This window comes from Oncorhynchus clarkii, chromosome 19 (assembly GCF_045791955.1).
Source record: "Oncorhynchus clarkii lewisi isolate Uvic-CL-2024 chromosome 19, UVic_Ocla_1.0, whole genome shotgun sequence".
NCBI classification, from domain to species: domain Eukaryota; kingdom Metazoa; phylum Chordata; class Actinopteri; order Salmoniformes; family Salmonidae; genus Oncorhynchus; species Oncorhynchus clarkii.
The window spans coordinates 11,220,930-11,234,568 of NC_092165.1; the positions used below are offsets into that span (position 1 = coordinate 11,220,930).

Below are 13,639 nucleotides of genomic sequence, written 5' to 3' on the forward strand. Positions count from 1 at the left end.
TGTCTGTCGGTCTGTGTCTGTGTGTCTGTCGGTCTGTGTCTGTGTGTCTGTCGGTCTGTGTGTCTCTGTCGGTCTGTGTGTCTCTGTCGGTCTGTGTGTCTCTGTCGGTCTGTGTGTCTCTGTCGGTCTGTGTGTCTCTGTCGGTCTGTGTGTCTCTGTCGGTCTGTGTGTCTCTGTCGGTCTGTGTGTCTCTGTCGGTCTGTGTGTCTCTGTCGGTCTGTGTGTCTCTGTCGGTCTGTGTGTCTCTGTCGGTCTGTGTGTCTGTCGGTCTGTGTGTCTGTCGGTCTGTGTGTCTGTCGGTCTGTGTCTGTGTGTCTGTCAATCTGTGTCTGTGTGTCTGTCGGTCTGTGTCTGTGTGTCTGTCGGTCTGTGTCTGTCGGTCTGTGTCTGTCGGTCTGTCGGTCTGTGTCTGTCGGTCTGTGGGTCTGTGTCTGTCGGTCTGTGTGTCTCTGTCTGTCTGTGTGTGTCTGTCTGTCTGTGTGTGTCTGAGTCGGTCTGTGTGTGTCTGAGTCGGTCTGTGTGTGTCTGAGTCGGTCTGTGTCTGTCGGTCTGTCGGTCTGTGTCTGTCTGTGTCTGTCGGTCTGTGTCTGTCGGTCTGTCTGTCTCTGTCGGTCTGTGTGTGTCTGTCGGTCTGTGTGTGTCTGAGTCGGTCTGTGTGTGTCTGTCGGTCTGTGTGTGTCTGTCGGTCTGTGTCGGTCTGTGTGTCTGTCTGCGCCTGTCTGTCTGCGCCTGTGTGTCTGTGTCTGTCTGTGTGTGTGTCTGTCGGTCTGTGTCTGTGTGGGCCTGTGTCTGTCTGTCTCTGTCGGTCTGTGTGTCTGTCTGTGTCTGTCGGTCTGTGTGTCTGTCTGCGCCTGTCTGTGTGTCTGTCTGCGTCTGTCTGTCTGTCTGAGCGCGAGCATGTGACAGCCAGATGCAGAGGCACAGCCAAGCAATTAGTACCACGGCCTGATTTTTGGGCCCACTGCCTCCTACAGAGAGAGCAGCTGGGTCCATGCACCAGGGCCTGGGTGACGCCTTAGAGTGAGTGTGTGTTGGTGTGTGTATGTGTGTCTGCCTGCCGGTGAGCCACTTTCCCTGTTCCTCTCATATTTCCACCGGCAGAAGAGAGGAGGAAAGAGAAAAAAATCTACAGCTAAAAGCCCCTCTCGCTGCCTGACATCCTCCCCCTTATCATTCACTTGAAAGTACAAAGGGCGCTAACTCAACCAGACACAGGAATAAAACTGTTGCAGATTTTTTTTCTCTTCTTCCCCACCGAACATCTCGGGCCTCTGAACTCAATTCCTGTATTCCTTATTTATATATCTCTCCTTCTCCAACAAGAGAGAGAGAGAGAGATCACCATCAGAGAGAGACACACAGAGAGAGAGAGAGAGAGAGAGACAGAGAGAGAGAGAGAGACAGAGAGAGACAGAGAGAGACAGAGAGAGACAGAGAGAGAGAGAGAGAGAAATGTAAAGGAACAATGTATTCTAATGTATTCACTGAGGAGAAGTTATTCATTCTGTCAGAATTCCTACTTCAAATATCTCCATTACTCACAGTGGGGCGACTGGAGAGTCTAAGAACATGCATCTGTATCCAGACAGGCATAAGAGAGCTTATCCATGACATACATCTTGGTCATCATTGATTTCACTAAAGAAGAATGACCACCATTATAAACATCTATTAGATACATTCAACGAGCAAATATACCTGCCATACAAGTTCCAATGAGTTATCCAGACTCACTACTTAGACCCAATGTTCAGGTCAAGTTTCAGATTGTATGGACGTCAAGATTCCCTTCAACATTGAAAACAGATAACTAAGAATATACATGGAGGCAAAACACACACGAGGAGGGATGGTTGGCGACATTGTGTTGTACGCCAGCGAGGTGCTAAAAAAACAAACAGCAGCCGTATATCCCATAACCCCTTGGGGCTAGGCTGAGTAATCTGGTAGCTCACTAGCTAGCCTCTTCAGTAGCTGGGCAGATGTGGTAGTGTGTTGGGGGGAGGGGAGGGGGTACTTTCGAGAGCGAGTGAGTCAGAAAAAGGGGTGCTTATCAGAAAGCAGAAGTGAGAGAGAGAGGTTATGGACCCTGTCCTGGTGGAGTCGTCACACAGACTCAGATCAAAGACGGACTCTTCAGGCAGGCCTCGTCCTCTTTTACTCTATTCAATACAGACCAGAGAAAGATCTTTAGGCGCCGTCTGATGATGTGGGATGTTTTCACACACAGATAAATAGGCAGAGAATAAAAGATGACTTCGATAGAAGCCCCAAAAAAAGGCTGAAAAGAGCCTCAAAAGAAGCCGTTTAGCATCTATGACATGTTTTTATTTCTCCCAGGTACGGAGTTGCTCTTTGCTGTGATTGGTCCAATAACACGTGTCACGTTATGCTACATGGATACTATCATATTTGTGTTGATGGTAATAAATCTAGTTTTAGTTATACAATTACCATAAAACAAAACAAGGGCATATATTGGCTACATAAAATCCCCCCAAATTATTATAATCATTATAACATGTGTATTAACGTGTAAAATCTGCATGATTAGCATAAACACCATTGATGCACTGAACATGGCCTTGGATGACTTCAAATAGACGCCAGAATCCAACATGCCATATAAGGCGCACAGACACCAAAGCGGAAGTACACAGAGATGAAACCGAATTCTAGAATCTCTGCAGTTCTGTAGTGTACTCTAACATGATGGATTCTGAAGGAGGCTATCGGAAATGAACTCTGTTTGGCTAAGAGGGATCAACCTTATGGCTCTGAGACTATTTGTTTTCGTTCTGTTCCTACAAATCAGCTGAACCCTAGAGGAAAGTGTGACAAGCCTTAAGAATAAGCAGCCTTACTTCGCTTTTCGCCAAAAGCGAGCCTTTCCTTGAAAAAAAGTCCCTCTAGATCCACACGCTAAGGGAACATCCGTGATAACTTTGAAACGAATAGTGAATGATGAGTCCAAAAGATGATTCACCCAAAATGTTTGTATTAATTAAGGAGAGGTCAAAGGATGGAGCCAAAATACACACAAGCGCATACCCATGTGTACGTACACACACACACACACTCTGAAACTACAGGATGTTGTGATGACTAACTACACCTAATATAACCTCAATAATACCATCCATGCATAGACACTACCTGAACACCAAAAACCCACACAACAAAAATACCATTCTAGCTTTGCATGCGTTGTCCATAATAGGTGCAGTGTTGTCACGACAGTGTGAAATCAGTTGAACTCCGGTTCACACAATTATGCTTCAGTCGCTTATGAAGGTAAGAATTTATTTCCAGATATGTGTATATTGACCCTGTCTGACATTCAGAGTGTATTTACAATTTGTCTTTATAAGTCATACTTACTGTCACCATATATTTCATTAAGCTACAGTTAGCATGTTACTTTACATTTGGACATTTTCACGACTTTGAGTGTGTCCCATCCCAAATGGCACCATGTTCCCTATATAGTGCACTACTTTTGACCAAGGTCCAGGGGGCTCTGATCAAAAGTAGTGTACTATGTAGGGAATAGGGTGTCATTTGGGACACACCGTTGGGGGCGTGTATTCATCTCTCAGGGCCTGAACTGTGCTTTTGATATTAAACAGTCTTGCAGTCTAAAATAAAAACCCTTAACCGTTCTTTTTGTCTTTCTTAAGCTGCACGCCAAGGGTCTTTGAGTACGACTATTCCTCCAGTCGGGCATGATTCAGGGGAAAAGAATGTCAAATCTCAACAGTTTTGCATTTTTTAAATCTTCACAATAAATCAAGGTTGTAAGTAAACCATACATCACGCGGTACCTAATGTAACGTTGCCTGTTCGGTTAGAGTTCAAGTATTTTTGCTAGAAACTTCCAAATGAACGTTTGCGTCTATGTGGCTTATCTCGTCTCTTGACAGCGTCAATTCTACTACGGTTCTAGTCCAGATCCAGAACATTGCTAATAACAACAGATAGGAGGTGTATGTTGTAGGTTGACTACTACACTGACATGAATGCCACTCCACCAACTATAAACCAAAGATAGGAACAGGTTTTATAAAACAGAGATGGTTAATGCAAAATACCAAATATGCAGGATCATGCAAATATTTCCAGATTGCATTTTCTTGAGAAGGATGTGTGTGTGTGTGTGTGTGTGTATATATATATATATATATATATATATATATATATATATGTGTGTGTGTGTGTATAGCATGCCTATACAGTGCATTCAGAAAGTATTCAGACCTTTTAACTTTTTTCCACATTTTGCGACATTACAGCCTTATTCTAAAATGGATTAAATACATCTTGATTAAATCTACACACAATACACCATAATGACAAAGCACAAACAGGATTTTTAAATGTTTGCAAATGTATTTATTTTTTAAAATAAAGGAAATACCTTATTTACATAAGTATTCAGAACCTTTGTTATGAGACACCCGAAATTGAGCTCAGGTGCATCCTGTTTCCATTGATAATCCTTGAACTGGTTCTACAACTTGATTGGAGTCCACCTGTGGTAAATTCAATCGATTGGACATGATTTGGAAAGGCACACACATGTCTATTTAAGGTCCCACAGTTGACAAAACATGTCTGAGCAAAAACCAAGTTATGAGTTCAAAGGAATTGTCCATAGAGCTCCGAGACATGATTGTGTTGAAGAACAGATCTGGTGAAGGGCACCAAAACATTTATTCAGCATTGAAAGTCCCCAAGAACACAGAGGCCCCCGCCGGGCCAAACTGAGCAATCAGGGGAGAAGGGCCTTGGTCAGGGAGGTGACCAAGAACCCAATGGTCACTGTGACAGAGCTCCTCTGTGGGGATGGGGGAACCTTTCAGAAGGACAACCATCTCTGCAGCACTCCACCAAATCAGGCCTTTATGGTAGAGTAGCCAGACAGAAGACACTATTCAGAAAAAGGCAGGACAGCCTGCTTGGAGTTTGCCAAAAAGCACCTAAAGACTCTCAGACCATGACAAAAAAAATAAAATTAAATTTTATTTGTCACATGCGCCGAATACAACATGTGTAGACTTTACCGTGAAATGCTGACTTACAAGCCTTTAACCAACGGTGCAGTTCAAGAAGAAGAAAATATTTACATCTGGAGGAAACCTGGCACCATCCCTACGGTGAAGCATGGTGGTGGTGGCAGCATCATGCTGTTATCTGCCCTTTTCTGAAAACAGCTATGCAGCAACTTTCCCCGTCCAACCTGACAGAGCTTAAGAGGATCTGCAGAGAAGAATGGGAGAAACTCCCCAAATACAGGTGTGTCAACCTTGTAGCATCATACCCAAGAAGAGTCGAGGCTGTAATCGCCGGAAAAGGTGCTTCAACAAAGTACTGAGTAAAGGGTCTGAATACTTATGTAAATGTTATTTTAGATTTTGCACAACAACAAAAAATAACGTTTTTTGCTTTGTCATAATCGGGAGTTGTGTGATGAGGGGATACAAACAAAGTAATCAATAATAAGGCTGTAACTGTGCACTGTATATGTGTAAACACCAAATTCACTCATCATAAGTGAAAATTATCACATAGACTTGAGGTTACATTACTTAACTTGAACCAGGAAATAGCCAACCAAAAAAAATCCCTCAATTAAATTCAAATATTCAACAGACACACCCCTTAATTACAGTTATATCGTTTTTCAACATCTAGGCTTATAGTTAGTTAATCAAGACAGTGAGTTTTGTGAATCTGTCCCGAGGTCTCCTATTAGGGTTGGGCGGATGTATGATCAAATTGAATATCGTGATATTTGACATTGACGATATATCGGTTAGTGCAAGACTACTCGATTTGAACTTCACAAATCAAAAACTGTGCAGTTTTATCAGTTAGGCTAGAGTTCAAAATTAAGTCTGAATTAATTAACTAAGCCTTATTTTTTCACAATACAAAGATTATGTAACGTTACTATCGTAAATAAGCACAAAAACAGCACAGGCTAGAATGATTTACTCATTAATTAACTGCGCAAAACGATTGTATCAGATATTGCAATATCTTGAGTGGCATATCATAGAAGATGTCTCCCCAAATATCACCCAAACTCATCTCCTACACTAAAGTAATCTGTACTCTCTGTGGTGTTAGTAGCTTCATCAACACTAATGGAATCTATGAGAATGACAAGTCTACAGGCATTTGCCATCTTACTGTTTAAAAAACTGAAAGACACTTTATCACTTGGTTTCTGCCAACTTTGTGGCTTATTTCAGTATCCACACTGTATTTCAAGCGGTTGCATTTTCCAGTCTTTAGCTAAACCCGATGCTACACTGAATGTGGTGAGAATGAGAAACGAAAGCTAAATAGAGTACATGAGTATTCCAGGAATGTTTCAGTCCATTAACCTTTGTGTCGTGGTCATGCTGACCAATCTGTGGGAAACATAATGTATATTTGGCGAAAAAAAACATTTTCCAAAATGGGAAATAATCGTTGTGTTTTAGTCATACTAAACTACAAAAAAAAGCATTGGCTGTATAAAGCCTGCATTACATTGAGACAATAGTGTTTCAGTCATTTACTAATATTACCATCAATTACATTTAAAATGTTAGTCTGTCTCTGTTTAAAGTACAATCTGCAAAAGCAGTTTTTCCCCCATATGGCTAAACACATATTAAACTAGCTTCGCTGACTATTGTATGATAACAATATATTTGAAAAGAGAAAAAATATATACATTTATGCAATAACTTCATAACGTACATAAGAACGCGAAAGAAGGTTTTCATATCATCAATATAGATTTTTGATAAGCCATGTTAACTCTGCGTCATTGCATCGTTGGGTGCTTTGCCTAACACCACAACAAGGATCTGGAGATATTTCCAGCTTCAAATAGCCAAAAGTCGTTGCAATTAAAACACTTATGTCTAATTAGGCCAAAAGCCTCGAGGGATCCCGACATAAAAACGACGTCCACTGGACAGAGAATGTCCAATTGACTCCCTAATGAATTTAATGCCAAAGCTCCTAACAACCTGCGCCTCATTAACTTGAGTAGTCTACAACCGGAGGACGGGCAAAGAAGCTTCAGAGCTGCAGATAGATCAATAGTTTTGCAAACAGGACTTTAACTTAAGTAGCTTTCATTTAACTGATGCGTTCTTTTTTGGGCCATTCTTATGCAGCATCACTGTCTGAGGAGCAGGCTCACACCCCGCCTTCTCCCCGCGCGTCTCGGTGCTGTGCCCGCGAGGAGACGGTGATTGGTTCTTAAGTCATCTAACATGACGTCTGGGGTGATAAGAGGACTTCAATTACAATCCCGGGCCCGCGCGAAGAACCCCTGTCCGTTTATTATTCATCACCGACAAGGTTCACGCGCCGATAAAGCGATGACCAGATTAAAAGTACGTGCATTTTTAGAAAATCACGCACAGCGCACAATGAGAAAGAAAAGGCCGGTTGTTTATGTCTTTAGAGTGATTTAAAAATATAATTGAGCTTCTTGGAAATCAATTACATATTTAAATTGTTGTAATAAGAATGTGAAAAGAGAAACATCAGAACTTTAGTTTTTTTCTGAATTAGGCATTATTAATGTAACATGCGCTTTATAAAACGACAAGGGCAAATAGGCTGCAATAAAACAGGCCCCAAACATAGTATTGAAGAACTCTGGAATACCACGTTTTTAACATCTCAAAGAGTCTTACGATATCAATTAAAATAATAGGCCTATAGTCAGTCTTATTATCGTTCATCACATTTTATAATTACACGATTGCTAAAACATGCTCTGCAGGTGCGTGTAGTGCGCATCCATTCTAGGAGGAATTGTTCTCCGTTCTTAAATTGTGCAATGGCATGGAATGGGTCAAATATGGAAGTAATATGATGTTAATTTGGCCGATAGAATATTAGGGAAATAGTAGGCCAAATTTGTATGGTAAAACAATAAACCACATTTCTGTGGGGGGAAGGTTGTTGCTCTTAATCCGATATCCGAGGGAAATTACTGGGTGTCATTTTAACTATTCAGGCCTATAATCTACTGTCACGATGTGACAAAATGACAAACAAAAAGCATTTTCTTTAAGACAAGTGAATATGTTAGAGGTTTGAAATGTGAACAACTTTTAGCCTATTATAAGAGAAAAAATACTCAAAATCAGGAAAACATAATGATATGCTATTTTATGGAGGAAAAAAACACAAATTTTAGAAATATTGTACACTCACTGAACATTCGATTTATCTCGTTAACCTGATTATCACACACCGTGTTGAACCCGCAGCCTGGAGACGCGCTTTCTAATAAAATTAGGCTTTCTTGTTTCTTGACGCACAAATGTCACAAAACATCAGTCAAAAATAGCTTGATATACATAAATTAGCAACTCACTAGAAATATGCAAATGCACGAACAGTCAAATAATGCATTCATACAATAACTGTACAGCATTTAAAAAACGTATTGGTTACTTTGTCAAAAGCGATTAAAACATTAGTGCTAATGTTTATAAAGTAGTATCAAGCCTCATTAACTGCCATAGAAAAACAAAAGGGTTCCAAATTGATGCCATTCAGACATGAAGCGAGCCAGTAAATAAACACTTCCCTTGTCAGGTATCCAGCATCACTCAATGCGCAACCTATTCTCCTTCTAAATGTTTCCATTTTATATTGAGCACGTGCACACCTGGGGGGGGGGGGGAAGGCTAGGTCAAGGCAAAAGAGACACAGCTGTCTTTAAAACGTATTAAATATACTTCGTAGAAAAGAGCACAAAGTGTGTATACGAAAAGGAACCGTTTATCTTCCTATTTCTCGACCTGGGAGCAGAGGCTCCGCGCGCAGGATGTTGGAGAGCGAAAGTGTGCCTCTCGTGAAAGAGTGCTTGTCGGAGAGGCCTCTGATTGGCTGGTTGCACTGACAGCTCCGCCGTTGATTGCAGGAAGAGAAGCCCGACCCCTTTCACTCTTCTAGAGGACCATTCATAAACTACACAAGTACAGCTCGCACAGCTGAGTGTGGACAACAGTGGGGCAAGGTAGGAGAATAACGCGTAGTTTTTACGTTCAACCGAACGGACAAGGAGAGATGAGTGGTCACGACCAGAGCTTTATCCTTTAGGGTCTGCAAGCGCGAGGACACGGACGGTATTATACTGTACACTGAGCCCACCCCATTCTGGGGCTGCCTACTGCATATGACTTGGACTGATATTTAGTAGCCTATTACGTTGCAACCCTATCGGTTTCCTTCCGACATTGTCTGACGTCCATCCGCTGTGTACGCAAAAAAAAGTTTAATTATATCATTTTTCCATTGCTTGGGGAAGAGCGTTTCGCCTCTGGCTTTACCGGTAAGCATTGGATCCGTCAACGTACTGCGACTCGCCGGTGTACAGCCCGGACCTCTGCCCAAACATGATCGCGACGCAGGCAAAGCTGGTCTACCAGCTCAACAAATACTACAGCGAGAGATGCCAAACTCGAAAAGCGGCCATTGCAAAGACTATCCGGGAGGTGTGTAAGGTAGTGTCGGACGTCCTGAAGGAGGTCGAGGTGCAGGAACCCCGGTTCATCTCCTCTCTCAGCGAGATAGAGGCGCGATTCGAGGGGATGGAGGTCATAGCCCCCAATGAGTTCGAGGTGGTCCTCTACCTCAACCAGATGGGAGTGTTCAACTTTGTTGACGACGGTTCTCTGCCCGGCTGCGCTGTACTGAAGCTGAGCGACGGCCGCAAAAGAAGTATGTCTCTCTGGGTCGAGTTCATAACGGCCTCGGGCTACCTTTCCGCCCGGAAGATCCGCTCAAGGTTTCAGACTCTGGTGGCGCAAGCGGTGGATAAATGTAGCTACCGTGACGTGGTTAAAATGGTAGCAGATACAAGTGAGGTAAGACTAAGGATCCGGGAGAGATACGTGGTTCAGATCACCCCTGCGTTCAAGTGCACAGGGATCTGGCCTAGGAGCGCTGCCCAGTGGCCCATGCCCCATATCCCCTGGCCTGGTCCGAACCGGGTGGCCGAGGTCAAGGCCGAGGGCTTTAACCTGCTCTCCAAAGAGTGCTACTCGTTGACCGGGAAACAGAGCTCGGCTGAGAGTGACGCCTGGGTCTTGCAGTTCAGCGAGGCCGAGAATAGGCTCCTGATGGCGGGATGCAGGAAAAGATGCCTCTCGGTCCTGAAGACTCTCCGCGACCGTCATCTCGAGCTACCCGGTCAGCCACTCCAGAGCTACCACATGAAGACCCTGCTGCTGTATGAGTGTGAGAAACACCCGAGAGAGACCGACTGGGACGAGTCCTGCCTCGGAGATCGAATCAACGGAATTCTGCTGCAGCTCATCTCGTGTTTGCAGTGCCGCAGATGCCCCCATTATTTCTTACCAAATTTGGACCTGTTTCAGGGGAAGCCCCACTCGGCCCTGGAAGCTGCCGCAAAGCAGACGTGGAGACTGGCGAGGGAAATCCTCACTAATGCAAAAAGTTTGGACAAATTATAAACTGTCGAATTGTCTGATTGTGATACTATTGCTATTTAGGGCCGAGGTGACGTTTTGAGATCACTTCAGAGTGGAGGAAAACGTCATGATCTTGGTTTCACATCCGAGCAATGTGAAACAATTGAGAAATTAAAAACATGCAAACAAAAAAAATAAACTTTTACAACGGAGTGTAATGGGACATTGCCCTTCAGAGAGAGAGAACGTGAAGGTACATTAAGCTAAATGTAATACTTTTTTGGTTGTTTTGTTTTAAAATGTTTTCACAAAGTGAATAAATGTTTATTTAAAATTATATGCACAAAATCTTTAAGTGAAAGAATAAAAATGTAGCGTGCCAAGTTCCAATTTTTCATTACGTGACCTTAAACTGAAATGTTAATAAAACTAAGAAATGACATTACAACTTGGCCTTGTGTTTGTATACATGTTTTGAGAACTGGCATTGTTTAGTAAGAGTAATACACATTTATATTTACCAGATAAAGTGAAATCAATTCCCGTGTGAAAAACATAATTCATGTGCGTAAAAAAGCAATGTTAAATACATTTACATTCGGTAAATCTTGGGCCTAGATTCATTTGATACAAAATACGAGTTCTGCGTGATTATGCATATCAGAGAACATACATTAATTTTCGTCTTGGAATAATTAATATAGCACACTATAATTTAGTTCAATTTGATTAAAATTGTTTTAACAAAAAAATAACGTCTATTTAGTCGACAGTTTGATGTCGATAGGCTATATGGCTGCAAAAATCATATTTAAACACCGGTATGCATGTCTGTTATTACTGTGTATTAACTATTGGGGAGATAGGCTATAATTCAGCGGAGAAATTGCACGAGGATAAAGAGAAACACAACAACCACTTGTAGTAGGCCCATTCACCAGAATAGACCATTGCTAAATTCAGGTTAATTCATTTGCCTTTTCAATAGGAAAATGTTAACGCACGAAAATCAAAACCTCAAAAGTTGACTAATGAATTTATCCGTTATTTTAACTAGATTATGAGTATAACTGTTATTGTTGTTATTGCCAATAACCCTGGGCGCAGACAGCTGGAAAAAAAGATACACAACTGTCACTCAATGACTAGCCAGGGGAAGTCAGGGCCCATTTCTTAACGAGACCTGATTCATATTGCTTTCGCTTCGAGCGACTAAACACCACGCGGGAATATTAGTACAGTAGGCTATCCATTAGCAGCAGCCTATTTGGTTTATCACTGAACTGTTGAATACAAATAGAAAGAGGATGTTTTGAAATTAATACTAATTACTATAGCCTGTTATTTAGGATATTCAAATGAGTCATATAGGCTACGTTTCAAAGGTGTCGAATAATAAATTCAAGTCATTTCATGGTTTTTGTTCTCAACAAAACCTACCACAACATAAGTCATTGGCCAACACACTATTCCTGATTCCTGGGCTGTATTTCACGAACAACTGAAACACCCGAAGGAAGAAGAGCAAGCCTAGTCTTCTCTCTGTATCAGGCACATTGTATTATGATGTGCGATAGACTAACTTATTTTTCAAACGTTTGCTTGTGATGCTTCTGCAGGCTCGGAGGCCTTTGTGTATCGAATCTGCAGCGCAAACACCCGTTTTCAGAGAGACGTGATGTTGTCAATGACGTAGCCCACCCAAACCAATGCAATTCAAGCACGAGTGAAGCTATAGCTTAATGTTCACTTTCACTACGCAAATACACACACCACATAACAGCATCTTAGCCTGTACGGTTGTTATAATCTCAATTATAGAAATTATTAAATCTCGATCTACATTTGGATTATTCAATAAGTATTTGACTTGATGATCGCAGAAGTCGAAGCTGCTTACAGTCGTCATGCAATAGCCTAAAGGCTTTTAGTCTACGCATGTTCATGGTTGGAGTTATTTACTAAATTCTTATAAAGGCTTTACAAAGCAATTAGGCTGCAGAAAAGCATGACTTGGAGGTGCTGGGGTCAGGGAAGGACTGGGAGAAAGGCCTGAGCCATTTTGAAAGCTGATTTTACAGAATGACGGGAGGGCCTGCTTTGGATCAATGGAAGGTAAAGCCCTTCTCTTACCTTTGGATCGATCGTCTTAAAGCTGGCCTCATCTTCATCCACCTCGAAGTAGAGTTCAGACGCAGTGATGGACAGCGTTCCTTTCACCACAACCGCCGGGGCGACCAGCTGAGCGCTAGTGCTCATGTTTACAGGGCCTAGGAGACAGACAGGGCCCAACAACGGCACGGGCCAGAAAGCAAACATTAGCCCGCTTTACAAAAATCACCCCCTGCCCCTCCTCGAGAAAGCAAGAGTTTTTTCAAAGGGCAACAGCGTGTAAAAGTAAACATATAAACTCAACAAGGGCACGCACTGACTTTGATGGCTCTTTTTGTCTCCGTGAAAATACCATAACAATATAGAGAAGGCCACATATACATTTTTAATGAGGGAAAACATTTGCTCTAGGCCAGGGCTGCCAACCCTCTTCCTGGAGATCTACCGTCCTGTGGGTTTTCAGTTCAACCCTAATTTAACACACCTGATTCTACAAATTAGCTGCTCAACAAGACCTTAACTAGCTGAATCAGATATGATACATTAGTATTGGACTGAACCTACAGGACAGTAGATCTCCAGGAAGAGGGTGGGGAGCCCTGCTCAAGGCAATGGGTCGGTTGTATCGGCCTATCTATCAGATGCAAGGTCAAGAAGAAAAATACATCTGATTCTCAATTGTATAATTTCTAGCTTAAAACTGCATGCAAATGATTTGTGTAACTGCAATTTAAATGAAGAATGCAATTTTACATTTCGCAATTATTATTAGCATTATTATTAGATTATTATTAGACCTCATTTCCTTGCTAGATCGAGTTAGATCTAATATTGCGTGTTGATAAGCACTGAAACCAGAATCACCATGATCTGAACAGTTCCTCTTTAGACTACAGGGAGGGAGAGGTGGTTTGACCCGCTGGGTAAAATAAAATATCAGCATCTGCGTAACCCAAGACAGACCAGCTTTGTCAAAAAATAGAATCAGCTGTCAATCAGGCCCCATTGATTGCGGGCTGGTGCTACGTCTGTTTAATCTCTCATCAATCTTAATTTATGCCAGTATG

At 42.2% G+C, this 13,639-nt stretch overlaps 2 protein-coding genes across 2 annotated transcripts in view; one reads left to right on the forward strand and one right to left on the reverse strand.

Annotated features, from left to right (window-relative positions):
- The window catches only part of LOC139374711 (lipopolysaccharide-responsive and beige-like anchor protein), a 370,713-nt gene that overhangs the window by 137,680 nt on the left and 219,394 nt on the right, over nt 1–13,639 (reverse strand). Inside the window, exon 40 of the mRNA XM_071115819.1 lies at nt 12,594–12,730. Coding sequence (XP_070971920.1) covers nt 12,594–12,730 — 137 coding nt within the window. The remainder of the gene's footprint in view (nt 1–12,593; nt 12,731–13,639) is intronic.
- Nucleotides 9,022–10,900, forward strand: LOC139374125 (protein mab-21-like 2). The gene has a single exon (XM_071115124.1). The coding sequence runs from the start codon at nt 9,423–9,425 to the stop codon at nt 10,500–10,502; it is 1,080 nt and encodes a 359-aa protein (XP_070971225.1). The 5' UTR covers nt 9,022–9,422; the 3' UTR covers nt 10,503–10,900.